The sequence below is a fragment of the Heterodontus francisci genome, chromosome 27 (genome assembly GCF_036365525.1).
Source record: "Heterodontus francisci isolate sHetFra1 chromosome 27, sHetFra1.hap1, whole genome shotgun sequence".
NCBI lineage: Eukaryota > Metazoa > Chordata > Chondrichthyes > Heterodontiformes > Heterodontidae > Heterodontus > Heterodontus francisci.
Genome location: NC_090397.1, coordinates 49110260 through 49132681, shown reverse-complemented (window position 1 = coordinate 49132681; position 22422 = coordinate 49110260). Strand labels below are relative to the sequence as shown.

The window sequence follows — 22422 nt, the reverse complement described above, 5'->3', positions numbered from 1 at the left end:
CTGGTCTGGAGGGCATTAGCTATGAGGAGAGGTTGGAAAAATTCGGATTGTTTTCACTGGAATGACGGAGGTGGAGGGGCGACATGATAGAGGTTTACAAAGTTATGAGCAGCATGGACACAGTGGATCGTCAGATGCTTTTTCCCAGGGTGGAAGAGTCAGTTACTAGGGGACATAGGTTTAAGGTGCGAGGGGCAAAGTTTAGAGGGGATGTGCGAGGCAAGTTTTTTACACAGACGGTGGTGAGTGCCTGGAACTTGCTGCCAGGGGAGGTGGTGGAAGCAGATACGATAGCGACGTTTAAGAGACGTCTTGACAAATATATGAATAGGAAGGGAATAGAGGGAGATGGACCCCGGAAGTGCAGAAGGTGTTAGTTTAGGCAGGCATCAAGATCGGCGCAGGCTTGGAGGGCCGAATGGCCTGTTCCTGTGCTGTACTGTTCTTTGTTCTTTGTACTGTTACCTGTGGCCCATGAAGTGAAACCCCTGCCTCCCACACCACACTTTCAACTACACATTTAATCTGTTTATCCTGACGCTAATTAGTGCGTGGCTCAGGTAACAATCCAGAGATTATTACCTTTGAGGTTCTGCATTTTACTTTGGACACAAACTCCTCAAACTCTCTTAGTGGAACATCATTCCTTGTTCTCCCGATGTCATTGGTTCCTACATGGATCACGACAATCGGATCCTCCCCATTCTGCTCCAAGTTCATCTCCATCCATAAGGTGATGTCTTTAATTCTGGCACCGGGCAGGCAACACAATCTTTGGAACTCACGCTCGTGGCTGCAAAGAGCAGTATCCATCCCCCTGAATATACTGTCCCCGATCATTACCACATTCCTTTTCACTGCCCTCACTTGAATGGCCTCCTGCTTTATGGTGCAATGGTCAGTTTGTCCATCCATCCTGCAGTCCCTGTTCTCATCCACACAGGTAGCAAGTACCTTGTAGTTGGTCAAAGTCAAGGGCTGAGCTGCTCCATCGCTATCTCCTGGATTCCCATACCTGCCTGACATGGAGTCACTCCCTCCTGTCCCTGACCATTGATCAACTCTCCATTTAACCTAAGGAGTGTGACTGCTTCCTGGAACAAAGTGTCCAGGTAACTCTCCCCCTCACTGCTGCCCTACAATGTTTGCAGCTCGGACTCCAGCTCAACAACCCTAAACTGAATTTCCTCGAGCTGCAGATACTTACTGCAGATATGGTTTTCTGGGATCACAATCCTCTCCAGAAACTCCCACATGCTGCAGTTATTGCTCACCTCCTGCCCGGCCATGACTATCTAACCATATCTATTTATTTATTTGATTAGTTTTATTAATTGAATTAATTATTTTAGATTTATTTATTCATTGGTTTATTTTGCTTGTTACAAATTTAGTCACTTAAGTAAAGTAACAGCAAGTTACAGTTTCCTAGTTTAGAGAAAAAAACTGTAAAACTGTAATACTCACCAACCAATCCCCTACTTGCTGTGCTGTGCTGGCATTTTAAAATTCCTGGTGGTTGGGGTTCCCGCCCTCTCCAATCCAACCAGCGATGTATCCCCTCGAATTTACAAGGTTAAGGGGTGATTTGATTGAAGTTTTCAAGATATTAAGGGAACGGATAAGGTAGATGGAAAGAAACAATTTCCACTGGTTGGAGAGTCTAGGACTAGGGGGCATAGTCTAAAAATTAAAGCCAGATCTTTCAGGACTGAAATTCAGGAACACATCTACACACAAAGGGTGGTTGAAGTTTGAAAGTCTCTTCTGTAAACGGCAATTGATGCAAGATTAATTGTAAATTTTAAATCTGAGATTGATTGCTTGTTGTTAACCAAAGGTATTAAGGGATATTGAGCAAAGGCAGGTATATGGAGTTAGGTCACAGATCAGCCATGATCACATTGAATTGTGGAACAGGCTCGAGGGGCTAAATGGCCTCCTCCTGTTCCGATGTTCCTATGCACAAAGGGAGAGAGCACATAGGTTCTCAGATGCAGTTCTGGAGCTCCTGGTAGAGGAGATCCAGAGGAAGAGGGATTTCATGTAACCGCAGAGGGGAAGGAGGCCACCTCACCCTCTTGTCGATCTCTCCTGCAGCATCTGGTGCTGCTCTGCCTGGCCTCATGTCCTCCTCCCATTCCTGACCCAGACTAAAGAGGAACCCCAGCAAGATGCTGATGATCAAGCACTTCTTTTCTCCGATAAGGTGTCCAATAAGATGGTGAAGCACAGGGCTTACTCCTCCTCAGAGAGTTACCAGAATACATGTTGATAGAGTGTTGATCAAGTCTTGACAAATGTATAAGAAAGTCTCCCGATGTATTTCTGATGTCCTCTTCACAACTGCAGCAGCAGTGAACAAGAAATGGTGAGGATCCCTTTAAGGAGGCCTTGAAATTGACATCAACGCTGTGTTTACTCCCAAGTGGCTGGTTGCTGTTTGGAGAGGGTGTTAGTTGAGGTGATGGCCATCAAAATACCGATCAGCCTCTTTACTGAGCACTAGCAGGCATTTTAAGTGCAATCAGTTTTTTAACAAGCCTTCGAGTGGCTGTTCTTAGTGCTGGTGTCAACTCCTTTATCATGATGGTATATTGCAGTAAACAGGGGCTAAACCAGTGTTTCATCTCAAGGCCCCACCTTGACCATCTCCACAGATCATTAATGCCTGAGCCCATTGCTGAAAATTTCTCCCAGTGATTGATAAGAGTAAAAGTGGCTGCTCGTGGCAGATAGGTCAGTAATCAGAGGACACAGATTTTAGTTAATTGACAATAAAAACTAGAGGGGAGGTGAGGAGAATTTGATGATACACAGCATGTTGTTATGATCAGGAATGCACTGCCTGACAGGGTGGTGGAGCAGATTCAATATTAACTTTCAAGAGGAAATTGAATCTACACTATCCAGGATGGAATGTTGCCTCCTTGGTGCTCGGGTCAAGGATGTTTCTGGGCAGCAGCAGGACATTCTGAAGGTTGAGGGTGAAAAGTCAGAGGTCGTGGTACACATTGGTACCAACGACATAAGTAGAAAGAGGGATGAGGTCCTGCAACAAGTATTTAGGGAGCTAGGTAGCAGATTAAAAAGCAGGGCCTCAAAGGTTGTAATCTCTGGATTACTGCCAGTGCCACGTGCTAGTGAGTATAGGAATAGGAGGATAGAGCAGATGAATGCGTGGCTGAGGAGATGGTGCAGGAGGGAAGGCTTTAGTTGCCTGGATCACTGGCTCTGTTTCTGGCAAAGTTGAGACCTGTACAAGTTGGAGGGGTTGCACTTGAACCAGAACAGGACCAACATCCTGGCAGGGAGGTTTGATCATGCTGTTGGGGGTGGGGGGGAGTAAACTAATTTGGCAGGGGGGTGGGATGCAGAGTGGAGGTACAGTAAAGGGTGATGCACAGTCAAATATAAAAGAGAAGATGAGTCAGTCTGGAAGGCAGAACACATAGATACAAGTGAAAAATGCAAGGCTGGATTGCATCTATTTTAATGCAAGGACTCTTACTAGTCAGGCAGATGAATTAAGGGCATTAATTAGCACATGGCATTATGATATTATTGCTATCACAGATACATGGTTGAGGGAGGGGCAGGACTGGCAGCTCAATATTCCAGGGTATAGAATCTTCAGGCGTGACAGGGGAGGGGTAAAAGAGGAGGTGGCATTGCACTGTTGATCAAGGAGTCATTCACTGCAGTAAGGAGGGATGATATCTTAGAAGGTTCCTCAAATGAGGCCATACAGGTAGAACTTAAAAACAAAAAGGGGGCAATCACTTGGCTGGGAGTGTACTACAGGCCTCCAAACAGTCAGGGAGAGATAGAGGAGCAGATATGTAGGCAAATCTCAGAGAGGTGTAAAAATAATAGGGTAATAATAGTAGGGGATTTCAACTTCCCCAATATCAACTAGGATAGTCTTCGTGCAAAAGGCTTAAAGGGGGAAGAATTCTTAAAATGCGTACAGGCGAGCTTTTATGTGCCCGGACGTAGATAGTCCTACAAGAGAAGGGGCAGTACTGGACCTAATTCTCGGGAATGAAGCCAGACAAGTGGTAGAAGTGTCAGTGGGGGAACATTTCAGAGATAGTGAACATAACTCTGTAAGATTTAAGGTCGTTATGGAAAAGGACAAAGATGGACCGAAAATAAAGGTACTGAATTGGGGGAAGGCCAATTTTAAGATGATAAAACAGGATCTGGCCAAAGTGAACTGGGAGCAGCTACTTGCAGGAAAGTCGAGATTGGATCAGTGGGAGTCATTCAAAAAGGAAATAATGAGAGTTCAGAGCCAAAATGTACCCATTAAGGTGAAGGGTAGGACCAACAAGTCCAGGGAACCCTGGATGTCAAGGGATATAGAGGATTGTATCAGTAAAAAAAAGGAGGCTTATGGCAGATTCAGAGTGCTAAAAACAGCGGAGGCACTAGAGGAGTATCGAAAGTCTAGGGGAGTACTTAAATAAATAATTAGGAGAGCGAAGCGGGGACATGAAAAAACACTGATGGGCAAGATAAAGAAAAATCCTAAGGCGTTTTATAAGTATATTAAGGGTAAGAGGATAACCAGGGAAAGACTAGGGCCCATTAGGCACCAAAGTGGTAATCTGTTTTTGGAGCCGGAGGTCATAGGTGAGGATTTAAATGATTACTTTTCATCTGTGTTCACTATGGAGAAGGACGATATATGTGCAGAGATCAGGGAGAGGATTGTGATATACTTGAGCATATTAGCACTGAAAGGGAGGAAGTATTAGCTGTTTTAGCAGGCTTAAAAGTGGATAAATCCCCAGGCCCAGATGAGATGTATCCCAGGCTGTTATGTGAGGCAAGGGAGGAGATAGCAGGGGCTCTGACACAAATTTTCAAATCCTCTCTGGCCACAGGAGAGGTACCAGAGGACTGGAGGATAGTGAATGTGGTACCATTATTCAAAAGGGGTAGCAAGGATAAACCAGGTAATTACAGGCCGGTGAGTCTAACATCAGTGGTTGGAAAACTATTGGAAGAAATTCTGAGGGACAGGATTAATCTCCACTTGGAGAGGTAGGGATTAATCAGGGATAGTCAGCATGGCTTTGTCAGGGGTAGATCGTATCTGACTAACTTGATTGAATTTTTTGAGGCGGTGACGAAATGTGTCGATGAGGGTAAAGCAGTTGATTTAGTCTATATGAACTTCAGTAAGGCTTTTGATAAGGTCCCGAATGGAAGCTTGGGATCCAAGGCAATTTGGCAAATTGGATCCCCAAAATTGGCTGAGTGGCAGGAGGCAGAGGGTAATGGTCGAGTGTTGTTTTTGCGAGTGGAAGCCTGTGACCAGTGGTGTACCGCAGGGATCGGTGCTGGGACCCTTGCTGTTTGTAGTGTACATTAATGATTTAGACGTGAATATAGGAGGTATGATCAGTAAGTTCGCAGATGGCATGAACATTTGTGTCGTGAATAGTGAGGAGGAAAGCCTTAAATTACAGGACGATATAGATGGGCTGGTCAGCTGAGCAGAGCAGCGGCAGTGAAAAGTGTGAGGTGATGCATTTTGGGAGGGCTAACAAGGCAAGGGACTATACAATGGATGGTAGGACCCTAGGAAGTACAGATGGTCAGAGTGACTTTGGTGTACTTGTCCATAGATCACTGAAGGTAGCAGCAGAGGTAGATAAGATGGTTCGGAAAGCATATGGGATACTTGCCTTTATTAGCCGAGGCATAGAATATAAGAGCAGGGAGGTTATGATAGAGCTGTAAAAAATGCTAGGTCGGCCACTGGAGCTGGAGTACTGTGTACAGTTCTGGGCACCACACTATAGTAAGGATGTAATTGCACTTGAGAGGGTGTAGAGGAGATTCACCAGGATGTTGCCTGGGCTAGAGCATTTCAGCAATGAAGAGAGACTGAAAAGGCTAGTGTTGTTTTCCTTAGAGCAGGGAAGACTGAGGGGGGATATGATTGAGGTATACAAAATTATGAGGGACATTGATAGGTTAGATAGGAAGAAACTTTTTCCCTTACCAGGGGGGGTCAATAACCAGGGAGCATAGATTTAAAGTAAAGGGCAGGAGGTTTAGAAGGGATTTGAGGAAGACATTTTTTACGCGGAGGATGGTTGGAATCTGGAACGCACTGCCTGAAGGGGTGGTAGAGGCAGGAACCCTCACAACAATTAAGAAGCATTTAGATGAGCACTTGAAATGCCATAGCATACAAGGCTACGGGTCAAGTGCTGCAAAATGGCATGAGAATAGTTAGGTGCTTGATGGCCAGCACAGACACGATGGGCTGAAGGGCCTGTTTCTGTGCTGTATAACTCTATGACTCGATGACTTGTTGCCTCTTTCTGTGCTGCATCATTCTATGATTGTCTGAAGCATTAAATCAGAAATAAACTGTGGCGATTGCTGTTGTGATTATTGCAGCTTGTTTTAATCTATTTCCCTTGATCTGCAGCTCGTGTTGCTCTGAATGGAACAATGGAGAATGGGGAACCAGAGACAGAGACTGATTGGGATCAGGACCTTGTAAAACGTAATGCATTTGGGAGAGGAACTTGTTCTGACGGTTGGTTTTATCTTGGTTATTGTTACAATTTCATCTCCATGGAAAAGTCTTGGATAGATGCTGAGGTAAGTCTCTGAAGTCTCCACTGTAAGTTATTGGGTTTGTTCCTCAGTGTTTCTAAATGTGACCAGACACAGAGAATGAAAGAACCTTCTTGTTTGTATCTGGACAGTTCTGATTGACTCAGTGTGTTCCATCACCTGGGTAACATGGTCTACAATGTATTCTACGTTAAACACTGAGGACACTGAACTGTGACATTGAATCCTACAGACAAGGGCCCAGGTTCATCCATGGACTGTGGTGAGGGTGTTATAACTGGTCTGAGTGTCTCTGGATTAGAAAAGAGTAAAATCAGCACAACTCCCTGATCCTGATCACCGTCGAGTGAAACTTTCTGCAAAATGCATTGTGTTGAAGTTTGTTGGGGAGAGCGGATCCTGCTCTTCAGATCGAACGGGACAAGGTCACTTTAAAGGATTTCCTGTCAGGCTATTGAATGAGCAGATAGTGTAAAAATCCAACACTGTATCTGTTCAGCTAAGTGATTAGACATTTGGAAAACCTGCAAGAAATAATCTGATCTTTGGTTAGTCATCTTAATAGGAATTTATATTGAATGGTTTCTCCAGGTCACTTTCACTGAATGGTCACTAAATGGTACAAATTTAAAAGGGGTGCAGGAACAGAGAGACCTGGGGTTCTACATGCACAAATCTTTGAGGTAGCAAGAAAAATCCTGGAACTCCCCGCATAACAGCATTGTGGGAGTACCTTCACCACACAGACTGCAGTGGTTTAAGAAGTCAGTGCACCACCACATTCTCAAGGGCAATTAGGGATGGGCTATAATGCTGGGTTTGCCAGCGATGCCATCTTCCTATGAATGAATTAACATCCACAGCTCACTGGGATAGAGAATTTAAAATAAAAAAAGGCCTTTGTACTACAACAGTCTGAAAGGGTTAATCTTGAGACAGTGTAAAGGGCGGCACAGTGGTGCAGTGGTTAGCACTGCAGCCTCACAGCTCCAGGGACCCGGGTTCGATTCTGGGCACTGCCTGTGTGGAGTTTGCAAGTTCTCCCTGTGTCTGTGTGGGTTTTCTCCGGGTGCTCCGGTTTCCTCCCACAAGCCAAAAGACTTGCAGGTTGGTAGGTAAATTGGCCATTATAAATTGTCACTAGTATAGGTAGGTGGTAGGGAAATATAGGGACAGATGGGGATGTTTGGTAGGAATATGGGATTAGTGTAGGATTAGTATAAATGGGTGGTTGATGGTCGGCACAGACTCGGTGGGCCGAAGGGCCTGTTTCAGTGCTGTATCTCTAATCTAAATCTAATCTAATACTGCCAGCCATGATGATGTAAGAGATCATGTGGGAGACTCGAGAACCAATACAGCGTGGCTTTTGAAGGAGACACACAGGCGAGAGTGGAGTGTATATAGCTTCTACTAAACAAATATTAATGTTAAAATACTAAAATCTAAGAACTTCTCTGTCTGGATTCAATACGGTGGCAGCATACAGCAAATAGCTGAAAAGAGGAAAAAAAACTTCAGGCCTTAAGAGGCTTGAGAGAAGCTCCAGAGAACAGAAGTATGGCTCCCTACTGATCAAATCCATTGATTGGGTGAGTTCTACTGTCACGGTTGAGAAATCATGGTAAAGAGCTTTTGAAGAGCTTAATGTAATTTTCTGAAGCCAATCAGATTCCAAGCTGGGTATACTGGAGAAAAAGGCTCCTCCAATACAGAATTGCATCTAAATTGGACAGGAAGTCTGAAGCAGAGCAAATGAATGCACTGTTCTAATCAAATCAATTGCTGCATTGGCTGATTGTAAAATAGCAAGACAATGTCTTCATGAAACATCTGCCAAATTCAACAAGGTGTTGCTCCTTTTGATTCCTATTTCAACTTGTGGGGTAATAAGATTTCAGAAAGAGCAAAATTCAGAAAAAGGGTCCAGAAACTGAGCCAAGCAGTCGATTCTTTTATCAATGACCTTTACAAGCTTGCAGAGGCATTTGAATGTGGAAACTTTTAAAATAAATTGATAAGACATCATATTGTTGTGGGTGTTGCTGATGAATCCAGATCAGATCTTTTACAGTCTAAAGAAGATCCCCCACCACCACCATCTCCACCCTGGAACAAAGCCATTCAGCTGATGAGGCAAGCCGATGACAGGAAGAACAACAGGGCAATCAGACGCATATATGTCCATGCAAACTAGGAACAGGAGTAGGCTATTCAGCCCCTCAAGCCTGCTCTGCCATTCTATAAGATCATGGCTGATTTTTTGTGGACACAACTCCACTTTCCTGCCTACCCTCAATACCCTTTGACTCCCTTGTTTGTGAAGAATCTGTCTACCTCTGCCTTAAAAACATTCAATGACCCTGCCTCCACCACTCTGTAGGAAAGAGAGTTCCACAGACTCATGACCCTCTGACAGAAAGCATTTCTCCTCATCTCTGTCTTAAATGGGAGACCCCTTATTTTTAAACTGTGTCTCCTAGTTTTAGTCTCTCCCACGAGGGGAAATGTCCTTTCAACATCCACCCTGTCAAGTCTCCTCAGCATTTTGAATTTGGAAAGCAGGAACTGGTTGGTTAAGGTCTGTAATGTCCCAGAGACTGGTGGATCATATCAAACAGCATGTTCCTTCTGCTGTTCACAATGGACAAGGTTCAGACCGTACCCACCAGCCCGTGCCTGCAAAACTTAAAACACAGTGTCCAACATTAGATGTGATTCCGCAATTGGACAACATTTGCTAAATAATCCTCAGTGTTACACTGACAACTAATTTAAGATTGTCAGTCAGGCTTGCAGTGTGGTGCATTTGCATGTACTGGAGGCTGCATATATTAATACCCAGGCCCTGTTCTTTTCAGACAGAAAGAGCATGTACATACATAGCTCCTGTTTCAGCGAAACAAAATAAGTGACAGCTAATATAATGTAATAAAAACAAGAAATGCTGGAAATACTCAGCAGGTCTGGCAGCAACTGTGGAGAGAGAAGCAGAGTTAATGTTTCAGGTCAGTGATCCTTCTTCAGAACAGCAAATATTAGAAATGTAAAAGGTTATAAGCAAGTAAAGCAGGGGTGGGGCAAGAGATATCAAAGGAGAAGGTGTAGATAGGATAAAGTCACAGAATAGCTGACCAGAAGGTCGTGGAGCAAAGGCAAACAATATGTTAATGGTGTGTTGAAAGACTAAGCATTAGTACAGCCGCAAGTACAAACATGAAAAAAAAAAGTGGGTAAGCAAACTGAACAAACTAAGATGAAATAAAATAAAATAAATACAAAGAAATATATAAAAAAAGGAAAAAGAAAAAATAACTAAAAATAAAAGTAAAATGGGGGGCCCGTCATGCTCTGAAATTATTGAACTCAATGTTCAGTCCGGCAGGCTGTAGTGTGCCGAAGGAGATGCTGTTCCTCGAGCTTGCGTTGGAACACTGCAGCAAGCCCAGGACAAAGATGTGAGCATGAGAGTCGGGGGGAGTGTTGAAATGGCAAGCAACCGGAAGCTCGGGGTCCTGCTTGTGGACTGAGCGGAAGTGTTCCGCAAAGCAGTCACCCAGTCTGTGTTTGGTCTCCCGAATGTAGAGGAGATCACATTGTGAGCAGCAAATACAGTATACTACATTGAAAGAAGTACAAGTAAATTGATGCTTCACCTGAAAGAAGTGTTTGGGGCCTGGGATAGTGAGAGCCAATCGCTGGTTCATTCCGCAGGGCAATGCCTTGACCAATCAGAGTCAAGCTGCCTGGTTTAAATTTCAAACACAGCTGGGGAGTGAACGGTCAGTCACCATAAACTGTGCATTCTCCATGGCAACGCCTCTACCAATCAGAGTCCACTTGCCAACTAATCAGCACTCTCTTCTCATACAGTATAAATTTGTTGTTTCCCTTATACTGGTATTCTTTCAAATTGTCCTGATGAGTGCAAGATGAAAAGCTTCAACAAAATATCTCTGTTTTCAGCAATAATTATTTTATTTTCGAACCATGGGCCTGCGTTACGACCAGGTGTGAAAGCTGTGTAGGGGTCTTTTAGTGTCTTCACCTGGTCTTACTGTAACAGGGTTTAATTTTAAACACACTGTGTTTTGAGCTGCACCTTTGTGAATCCTTTTTCGCAGCTTTCCAATTATAAGGCAAAGAAACAAGCACACCAGGTTTTCTTTAGGTCTAAAAAAGAAAAGTGAAATTTATTAAACCTTAAACTTAAGCTCTAATGAGGTTAATTCCCACAGATACACGCCGCATCCCGCGCTAGCGTGCATACACGATACTCACATGCAAATAGAGACAGAAAAGAGCAGCTGAAAAATAAAATAGAGAGGTTTAGGACAGTATCAGAAGAGGGTTTCTTGTTACTGTTTCAGTGTTTCCAGCTTGCCGTAGAGTCATTGATTGTAGACCCCTCTTACTTTTCACTGGGGCCCAGTATTCTTCTTAAACCTTGTTCATGTGGGAGACTTTTTTCTCTTGAGTTTATGTGTCTTCAATGGTTCTTCCATTCCATGAGAAAGAAATGGGAACAGACAGGAGAGAGGTATTCTCAGTCCAGGAGCAAACATCCTTCTGATTTCAAATTCCTTGTTGGACATTCAAATTCAAAAAACTCCAACAGTTAGCCAGCCTTGTGACCAAACCGGTCCGACTACGTCTGTTTTTGTATTCAGCCATCTTAGCAGTTAGCTTGGAATGCTTGCCTTTCCACCTTCAATGTCTGGCAATCAAATGTCCATTGTGGATTAAATTGGAAATGGGAATATCCCCATTGTTCTTTCAGGTACTGCCTGTCGATATGCGAATGTCTCTCTCCAACCAAAGTCTCCAATTGTTTTTAAAGCAAGTTCTTACTTCACCAACAACTGTTTAAAATCAATGTTCATGTGGCGAAATTAATTTTCCTCATTCTTGGCAGGTGGGGGGCTTGCCTGACAGCCTGTCTGAAACTTGTTATCAGATTTTTGCTTTTGCACAGAGCTGTTAATTATTCTGCCATTAACAGTCTCTCTGGACTAATGCTTTGTCTTTTAATACAACCGGTTTTGCCGTTGTTCCATGACATCTTTGTCATTTAATGTCTCCTGCCCTCTGCCCTATCCCATACCTTCCCTTTTTTTCATTCATGGAATGTGGGCATCACTGGCAATGCCAGCATTTATTGTCCATCCCTAATTGCCCTTGAGAAGGTAGTAGTCAGCTGCCTTCTTGAACCGCTGCAGTCCATGTGGGGTAGGTACACCCACAGTGCTGTTAGGAAGGAAGTTCCAGGATTTTGACCCAGCGACAGTGAAGGAACGGCGATATGGTTCCAAGTCAGGATGGTGTGTGAGTTGGATGGGAATTTGCAGATGGGGATGTCCCCATGCATCTGCTGCTCTTGTCCTTCGAGGTGGTAAAGGTTGTGGGTTTGGAAGGTGCTGTCTAAGGAGCCTTGGTGCATTGCTGCAGTGCATCTTGTAGATGGTACACACTGCTGCCACTGTGCGTCGGTGGTGGAGGGAGTGAATGTTTGTGGATGGTGTGCCAATCAAGCGGGCTGCTTTGTTCTGGATGGCGTCAAGCTTCTTGAGTGTTGTTGGAGCTGCACCCATCCAGGCAAGTGGAGAGTATTCCATCACACTCCTGACTTGTGCCTTGTAGATGGTGGACAGGCTTTGGGAGGTCAGGAGGTGAGTTACTCGCCACAGGATGCCGAGCCTCGGACCTGTTCTTGTCGCCACAGTACTTATATGGCTACTCCAGTTCAGTTTCTACTGAAAGGTAGCCCCTAGGATGTTGATAGTGGGGGATTCAGCGATGGTAATGCCATCGAATGTCAAGGGGAGATGGTTAGATTCTCTCTTGTTGGAGATGGTCATTGCCTGGCACTTGTGTGGCGCAAATGTTACTTGCACTTATCAGCCCAAGCCTGGATATTGTCCAGGTCTTGCTGCATTTCTACACAGACTGCTTCAGTGTTTGAGGAGTCGCAAATGATGCTGAACATTGTGCATTCTGAACATTCTGACCTTATGATTGAAGGAAAGTCATTGATGAAGCAGCTGAAGATGGTTAGGCCTAGGACACTACCCTGAGGAACTCCTGCAGTGATGTTCTGGAGCTCAGATGATTGACCTCCAACAACCACAACCATCTTCCTTTGCTCTCGGTATGACTCCAACCAGCAGAGAGTTTTTCCCCTTGATCCCCATTGACAACAGTTTTGCTATGGCTCCTTGATGCCATACTGCGTCAAATGCTGCCTTGATGTCAAGGGTGGTCACTCTCACCTCACCTCTTCAGTTCAGCTCTTTTGTTCATGTTTGAACCAAGGCTGTAATGAGGTCAGGAGCGGAATGGCCCTGGCGGAACCCAAACTGAACATCACTGAGCAGGTTATTGCTAAGCAAGTGCTGCTTGATGACACGGTTGATGACACCTTCCATCACTTTACTGATGATTGAGAGTAGACTGATGGGGCGGTAATTGGCCGGGTTGGACTTGTCCTGCTTTTTGTATGCAGGACATTTTGTTCTTCTTCCCCCTCCTCCTTTTCACTTGTTCAAAGTCTATTACATTTCTAACCTTTGCCAGTTCTGATGAAAGGTCACAGACCTGAAACGTTAACTGTTTTTCTGTCACAGGTGCTGCCAGGTCTGCTGAATATTTTCAGTATTTTTTGTATTTATTCCAGTGTTTTGTTTGTTTTTTTTATGGCCTTAACCAATGTTGCTACTTATAGTGTTTTGAATATCTATACTTGCAGATCTCTCTGATCCTCCACCCCATTTTGGCACATATTTTCTGAGGAGTATGCAGTGAACATATTTTTCCTACCAAAATGCACTACCTCGCACATGTCTTTCTTGATATTAGTTTGGCAAGTTTATTCATGTCTTCCACTATTTTGTTGCAGTCCTTTTCTGTATTAATTATACCCCCTAATTTGGTGTCAGCTGCAAATTTTGTAATTGTACTTCCAATTCCCAAGTCCAAATTGTTTATGCTAAAGATGAAGAACAGTGCTTCCAGAAGGCATGCTTATGGAACAACAATTCCCCACTTTTCCCAGTCTGAGTAACTAATGTTAACCCCTACACTGTTTTGTGTCGTGGCCAGCTTGATATGGATAGGGAATTGCTTAGGAGTTCGGAGACAGAGACTAGGGATAATGGGTGTGAACTCAAATTAGCAGGATGTGACTAATATTGTCCCCAGGGATCTCTGCAGGGTCTCCTCTAATTCCATATACTATCATTTTTGTTATTAATCTCTTATGGAGAGTCTTTTCGAAAGTCTTCTGGAAGTCCATAGAAAGAGCATCCACAGGCATTTCATTATCTATCATGTTAGTTACCTCCTCAAAAAATTCAACTGCATTCCTTCGACATGTTTTACCCTTGACAAATCCATGCCAATTCTCTCTGATCAGTTCATTTTATCCAAGTGCTTTGTCATCTGTCCCTAATAAATGATAATCCACTAACATTACACATCTCTGCCCCACCTCAGCTCATCTGTTGCTGAAACTCATCCCTAACTTTGTTAACTCGAAAATTGACCATTCCAATGTTCTCCAGGCCAGCATTTTCACATTGCACCCTCTCTAAAAATGAGCTGATCCAAAACTCTGCTGCCTAAAACTGAACTGAAGTGGCTGAGTTGTATTATCTGTTTGTTCAGTACACTGCCACCTTTGTTTGTCTAGTTAAAGAGATTCTTTCATCTGGATTAGTTAAAACATTACCCTTTATTACATTATAACTATTTACACTTCATACCAGTCTGTGTGACTGCTCCAAAGCCACACAGCATTTATCTTTGAGTCTCTCTTAGATATGATCTCTTACATCAACATGGTAGGAGGTATTCGTTACACTCTTTCACATTAACCCATTCCGACCCTTATACTACATCTCTCCCCCAAATCCTTATCCAAATATATATTTACATGCATTCACTTTTTATAGCATACTACCCCATCTCCCCCCAAGTCTCTGACATCATAGATTCAATCTGTCAGGAGGCTTCACAACTCTTCCTGATCTTGTTGTCGTCAAATGTGGAAGATTGGTTATCTTCCTCTGATCTCTTATGTCTTGATTTGGGCAGCCTTCGCTAAGAGTTGTAGCATTCAGTGTTTTCTAAATTTGAGGTTCAACATCTGATTCACCCAAATGTAGGACTGATGAGCATCTTTGCTGAATAGGAATACAATTTCTTCTATTTCTTTCTATAGTACTGTTATGACCAAGTTGGGAGGAGTGCACTGTTAATTCGGTCCCTCTTCTCCACAGATCAAAGCATATCAAAAATTTTCCCACTTACCAAAATAGCCAATTAGATATTCTATTTGTCCCCAGAATAAAGCACACCAACCAGGTTTCTTCAATAAACAACAAAATGTAACTGTTTATTATAAAACCAAGTCTTAACCAATAATGAAGTAAATCTATATACGAATTAAGATATTAAAGCTCCTTATTTTCCCTAGCCCTCATGCACACACACACATACATCCAAAAAAAAAGGATTTTTGTTTACAGCTGTTTCATAGGAATGAAAGGAATCAAAGAGGCTTAGATTGTCATGATCTGGAAGGAAGTTCTTCAGTTTGACGAGGTGTCCTAAAGTCTTTCCAGGCGAGGTTGATGAACAGTCTGTGATGGGCAGGCGTTCCAAGAAATTCAGCAGTAGAAGACTTCATATAATGTATTCCATCAGGGGGTGTAGCCACAGGTCTTCCAAGGTTTCTTCAAATTTCAGGATTTCTTCAAACACAGGAGGCAACAGGAACTAATTTTGTTGCAGGGATTCTTCAGAGAAAGGAGGCAATAGGAATCTGCCACATTTGGGATCCAGGGTTTCTTCTCAAGAAATTCAGGATTCCTTTACAGAGGGATAATAATTTTTCTGCGTCTTCTTCGGATCTCCAGGCAGGTCAAAATCAAATTTCAAATGCCTGCTTCTTGTCCAAACTCACTGGCTTTTAAAAGTTCCAAACTGAAACCAAAACCTTCCTGAAACAGGTCACAGGCCCAGTCATAAATTCTCTTTGGCATAACAGAGGGTAGCTCTGAGGTCAACCCCCTGCTGATTTCCTTGAAATTACCTGCATTCCAGACATTGCTTACCAGTTCAGCTTTTGTTGGACTTCCTTTCAAAACATCCATAAAATTCAACTTTTTGCAGGTGTCTCAATGTTCACTGAAATCCTTTCTCAGTTTTTAAAAACACAGAATCCTAAGTTTTTAGTCCGTAAAATATCCTCGTAACAATTCCTTCTGAAGTTCTTAGTAAATAAGATCACAGTTGATATTCCTCTTTCTTGAGAATTACTCCGTCTCTGTTTTTGTCTCATACCCATAACTTTTGCCCTTCTGACAACTTCAGTAGGTTTCTGGTATGATATGTCTTGTTATAATTATGAGTTTGTTTCTTTCAGTAAGACTCTTTGTCTTGTATTCTAATAATCCTTACTTTGTAACACTCAAAGTAAATTCTTGGGTAGGATTGGAAGTTGCATTCAAAGTTTTCTTCCCATTAGAACTTTGGATTGTGCTAATCCACATAACTGTGGAGTAGTTCTGTAGGTCAGAAGTGCGAGTTGGAAATTTTGATTTTTCTTTAACATTGCTTTAACAGTCCTGACTTCTCACTCAGCTTCTCCATTAGACTGTTGATACCTTGAGGAACTTGTTAGATGTACATATCCACATTTTTCCACAATGTGTGTGAAGTAATCATTTGCAAATTGTGGTCCATTATCAGATACTATTTGATCAGATATACCATGTGTTGTGAAAGTTTTGTGTAAAAATGTTTATAACTGCTTCAGTTGTTTTTCTGTATATCTGTTTAACCTCAATCCATCTTGAAAAGTAATTGACTACAATTAGATAGGATTTTCCATCGAAGAAGAATCGATCCATCACCATAATAACAAAAAGTGCTGGAAATACTCAGCAGGTCTGGCAGCATCTGTGGAGTGAGAAACAGAGTTAACATTTCAGGTCAGTGACCTTTCATCAGAACTGGAAAGGTCACTGACCTGAAACATTAATTCTGCTTCTCTCTCCACAGATGCTGCCAGACCTGCTAAGTATTTCTTGCACTTTTTGTTTTTATTGCAGATTTCCAGCATCTGCAATATTTTGCTTTTATATTAGATCCATCGCCAGCCGCCGAGTTGGGAATTGGGTCGAAATGCGAGGTTCTCTCTGATCCTATCTGTGAACTGCACATACGTCACAATTCAAAATCAGTTCATTGAGATCCTTCGAGATTCTTGGCCACTACTCGGATGCCTGAGCCCGTGCTCTACATTTACTTATGTCCATTTGACCCTGGTGTATTTTCTACAAGATATCTACTTGGAGTGACTCTGGAATCACCAGTCTCTCATCATATACCAGCAAATCATCCACGATGGGAAAGTGTTTTCTGTATTCAAAGGAGTTTTTCATCCTCTTACCCTTGGGACTCTGTTGTGGCAATATTACTCGCAATATTGGTGAACATCGATGCATTCTTCATCTTGCATCTGCGCCTGATGAATTTGTTGGAGTCTGTTTGAACTTGCCAGCCATTGTGATGCAGTGACCTGTGAATATGATTCAATTTTGTTAATAAAGTTAACATCCTGTTGAGTAGGATGGTCGACCATCACTTGAGACAATGCACCTGCTATGGTGGATCGGCAGTGGCATCCTAATGAGTTCCTTTTCATTGAGTAAGGAAACTAGGGATTTGTGGTCTGTCACGATGAAAAACATTAAGCTGATAATGTAGTTTGAAAACTTCTCACAAGCCCAAGTGACTGCGAGAGCTTCCTTCTCTATCATGTGTACCTCATCTCAGTGTCAGACAGTGCTCGTGACTTGTAATGATCCGGTCTTTGATTTCCATTGGGCTGTTCTTGGAAAAGGACTGCCCCTATCACTGTGGACAGGGCATTGGCTGTGACTGTAGTGGGAAGTGAAGGGTTACCATGCGCTAAAACATCCAGCAAAATCAGCATCTCCTTGATCCACTGAAATGCTTGTTTCTGATGTGCATCCCAGCACTATGTTTAAGCTTTCCTCAACAGTTCTCACAAAGATTCAGTAACTTGGGTTAAATTAGGTTGTAATTTTGCCAACTGACTGACCATGCCAAGAAACTGTTGGAGATCATGGACAGAAGTGGGAAGTGGGTCTTCACTAACGGCTCTCATCTTTTCAGGGTCTGCCATTTTCGGACTGACAATGAGTCCTAAAAAATGAATGGACATTTCTGAAAACTCGCATTTCTCATTAAATATTATACCCGCAGATAATTCAAAACCGCTATAACCCTGAGGTAATCTTCTTCAATGAATTAAGATGTCATCCATATGGCATATTACACCTTCAAGGCCCTTTATAATATTTGACATAGTTCTCTGGAAGATTTCCAGTGCTGACATGATACCAAATGGAAGACAGTTAAAACAAAATCTTCCAAACAGTGTAATGAAAATTGTCAATAACCTTGATTTCTTATCCAATGGAACTTGCCAAAAACCACTATTCATGTCAAGTTTCGTGAAGACAGTACTTCTGGATAACTTTGCCAAACTTTCATCCACTGAGGACATCGGATGGACTTCTTGTGCCACAGTGTTATTAAGTTGAGTTATGTCTACACAAATGCGAAGATCACCGTTAGGTTTAGGGACTGGAACTATTCCTGAACATCTCTCTGTAGGTTCAGTAACAGGAGAAATGACTCCTATCCTGGACATGTCTTCTAGTTGATGTTGGACTTGCTTCATTAGTGGGTGTGGAATCTTCCTGGGCGTGAAGAGACAAACTGTTGAGCATCTTTTCGCAAAGTAATACTATCTTCGGTCTTCCGTTTCCCTAGACCATTGAACAATTTCTGGAATTCCTCTTGGAAGTGACTCCTGGATTTTTATTGTTTAATTTCTTCTACTTTCTCTGTGAGTTGAAGGTTAATAAAAAGTCTTCTCGTTAAAGAGTGAGAACTCCGGATTTCTTTGGACATACAGTATTTCTAATATCTGCTTTCACCTGTACTGGACTGTAGCTTCTAAGTTCCCCTTTAGTTCAAGTTCAACCCTCCTGGACCATGTAACTGAGTTTCTGTTTGTTGCAGAAAGTGTGTGGGAAGCCACAGCTCTTTGTCTGATCAGACCGTTACACTTGCTCTAGTGTCCAGTTTGAAATTAGTGATATGTTTGTTGACATCTATGTCTGCAGTTCAAAATGTCTGATTCAGATCATTGATCTCGCCAAGAAAATGTATCGATTGGTCTGCTGCAGGAGGTTGTTTAACTCTGTTAATCAATCTATTCTTAAATGCTTTTTCTTTAGAACTTGATGTAGTCGAGCTGTTATTTTGGCACATTTACTGAAGTGCCCTAATTTTCTACAAATAAAGCTCTCTGCTCTATTTGCAGGACATTGTTTGTGCCTGTGGGTACTTTTGGTGCCACATTGCTGGCAGAGTTTATTGGCATCTTTCACTTTCCCCCTCAGTGTACCATTTCTCCTGGTGTCTCTTTTTCAGCCCTCTGGTGAAGGAACTGACCAGTTGCTGGAGGTTTCCTGAGGTCTGTCTTCATCTCACAGGATTGCTCTGTTGTTCTTTCGGACCTCAGCTTGTCTCACCAGCTGAATAGCTTTATCTTCTTTCAACTGCAATAAATCTGATAGGGACACATCAGCAATACCCACAACAATGCAGTCTCTTATTAATTCTGCTTTACAGTCTCCATAGTCACATCATTGATAAAAGCATCGACTGTTTCACTCGGTTTCTGGACCCTTTTGTTGCTCTTTCTAAAATCTTATTGATCGGCAAGTTGAAATGAAAATCAAAAGCTTTTAAAACTTTGTTCAATTTGGCAGATGCCTCATTAAGACCTTGTCTGGCAATGATCTGCTTTAGCCCCAATAGAATACAATTTTATATCTGAGACATCTTTTTCTCCAGAGCAACAAATTTTGGGTTTGATTTGGTCCTTCCATTTGTCCTAATCTTACTGGAACTGGGAATTTAAGCTGCATTGTTTCAATTTATTCTACTTTCTTTTTTGAGTTTTTCCCCACAGAATCAGAATTTTCCCATGTTTTTCCAGCTCCACAGTAATTCCCACAATGGCAAATGTTTTAGCCTTAGAAATCGCACTGCTAGACTAAGGATTAATTTCCTCCTTGTCCGCAGCTCCATTTTATAGCATTACTGATATATTCCTTTAACTCCCTTCTCATGGAGAATCGAGTATTTGCAGCCTCATTGCTTGCTTTTTATTTCTCTCGTTCCGGACGCAATGTGTAATGGTGTCGATCTTGGATCAGGCCTCACGAAGGACTTGCCCAGTGCTGCTGTCTAATGCTTTTATGGACAAAGTTTCCAGCCTCTTTCAGCGTTGCTCACCACATCCTGGAACATTGCTTTGTTCTCCGACTCAAGTCTGCGATTGCTGGTCTGAATTTCTACCGCCGATTCCCCGACTCTCTGTGTCTGTAGCTCTACCACAGCCTCCTCTCATGTTCTGCTGTTTGTTGGTGTTTTTTTCCCAGGTCAGACCTTTTCAATCACTTGCTTTAAATTCTTCTCCTGGGTGTAGGATGGTAATAACTTCTGCTGTTCTCCATCTCACCGCTGATCACCATATATGTTTGTTCAGTCCTTTGCCACCTTAGTTAATCTCGCTAGAGAGATTCTTTTAGTCTGAATTAACTTGTATTACATTATAACTATTTACACTTCACACCAATCTGTGTGACTCCTCCAAAAGCCATGCTGCATCTATCTTTGGGTTTCTCTCACATGTGATCTCTTACATCATCATCAAGGTATTCTTGATACTCTTTCACATTAACCCTTTGGACCCTTATCCTACAAGTTGCTCGCACTTTTGCCTCTGAGTCTGAAGGTTCTGGGTTCAAGTCCCATTCCAGGATTTGAGCAAAAAAAAATTCAGGGTGACACTGAGGGAGTGCTGCATTGTCAGAGAAGTTGTCTTCTTGCATGAGACGTTAAAGCGAGGCCTCATCTGCCCTCAGATGGATGTAAAAGCTCCCATAGCACTATTTTGAAGAAGAGCAGGTGAGTTATCCCTGGTGTCCTGGGCAATATTTAGCCCTCAATCAGCATCATAAACAGGGATTCATTGGTCATTATCACACTGTTGGATATGGGCACTTGCAGCGTGTAAATTGGCTGCTGCTTTTGCTACATTATAACAGTGACTACACTCCAAAATGTACTGAATTGGCTGTTAAGCAATTTGGGATGTCCTGTGGTCATGAAAGATGCTGTATAAATGTAAGTCTTTATTTTCCTTTAATGTACACCATGTCCTGATTATACAGGTGATCATTGCAAAAATTGAGTGTCGAGATAACAAAGGCGTAAGTGTGGATTTCAGCAGCTGATGAGTGGAGGCGGGGCAGCCTTGGGCAATGTTACACAGATGGAAATAGACAGTCTTGTAAATGGAGATGATCTGAGGTCAGAAGTTCAGTTCAGGGTCAAATTGGACAGCAAGGTTATGAACAGTCTGGTTCAGACTCAGACAATGCTGGGTGAGAGGTGGAGACGCTTGCTAAGGAACGGAGTTTGTTGCGGGAAACGAATTTGATGGCTGCTCAATATTTAATTGGAAAACATTCCTACACATCCAGAACTGGATGTTGGACAAACAGTGTGACAAAACAGAGGCAGAGGAGGGGTCGAGAGAGAGGGTGATGAGGTAGATCTGGGTGTTGTCAGTGCACAGTGGAACCTGATATCAGTGATTGAAGTTACCCATCACAATTACCTTCCAGTTTTCACATCCCCTTTTAATCTGCAGTCAACCGCAGGGTTCATTCATTATTTACACATACCAGATCTAAACAGAGCAGATTATTGCGTAACATTTCACCTCCCGCAGCATCAACTTGTTCACTGTGTTCCTGACACAGAGCCACATGATCTCCAGGTAGCAATTGTATCTAAATTAAATAAACTGAATATAAACACATATAAATATTAGCAGTGGTCTGTCATTACAGGAACATAAGAAATAAAAGCAGGAGTAGCCCATTCGGCCCCTCGAGCCTGCTCCACCATTCAACTAGTTAATGGCTGAACTTCTCCCTGAACACTATTTTCCTGCACCACCCCCCTATCCCTTGATATCTCATTTCTGTCTTGCACATACTCAATGGCAGACCCCCCACAGCCCTCTGGGGTAGAGAATTCCATATATTCACCACCCTCTGAGTGAAGAAATTCCTCCTCATCTCAGTCCTAAATGGCCTATCCCTTATTTTGAGACTGTGTCTCCTAGTTCTAGAAACCCCTATCTAAGGGAAACATCCTTCCTGTATCAACCTTGTCGAACCCTGTAAGAATTTTGTATGCTTCAATGAGATCACTTCTCGTTCTCCAAAACTCTACAGACTACAGGCCCAGTCTCATCAAGCTCTCCTCATTGGACAATCCCACCATCCCAGGAATCAGTCTAGTGAACATTCGTTGCACTCACTCAATGGCAAATATATTCTTCCTTCGGTAAGGAGACCAAAACTGTACACAATACTCCAGGTGTGGTCTCACCAAACCTCTATACAATTGCAGCAAGATTTCTTGACTCTTGTCCTCAAATCCTCTTGCAATAAAGACCAACATACCACTTACCTTCCTAATTGCTTGCTGAAACTGCATGTTCGCTTTCAGTGACTTTTGAACAAGGACTACCAGGTCCCTTTGGACATCAACACTTCCCAATCTCTCACCATTTAAGAAATATTCTGCATTTCTGTTCTTTCTACCTAAGTGGATAAGTTCACATTTTTCCAC

The 22422-nt window shown here is 42.7% G+C and overlaps 1 protein-coding gene across 1 annotated transcript in view; it reads left to right on the top strand.

Annotated features, from left to right (window-relative positions):
* LOC137385014 (lectin-like) overlaps nucleotides 1-22422 on the top strand; it is a 51680-nt gene that overhangs the window by 17640 nt on the left and 11618 nt on the right. The window contains exon 3 of the mRNA XM_068059750.1: nucleotides 6455-6630. Within this exon, the coding sequence (XP_067915851.1) occupies nucleotides 6455-6630 (176 nt within the window). The remainder of the gene's footprint in view (nucleotides 1-6454; nucleotides 6631-22422) is intronic.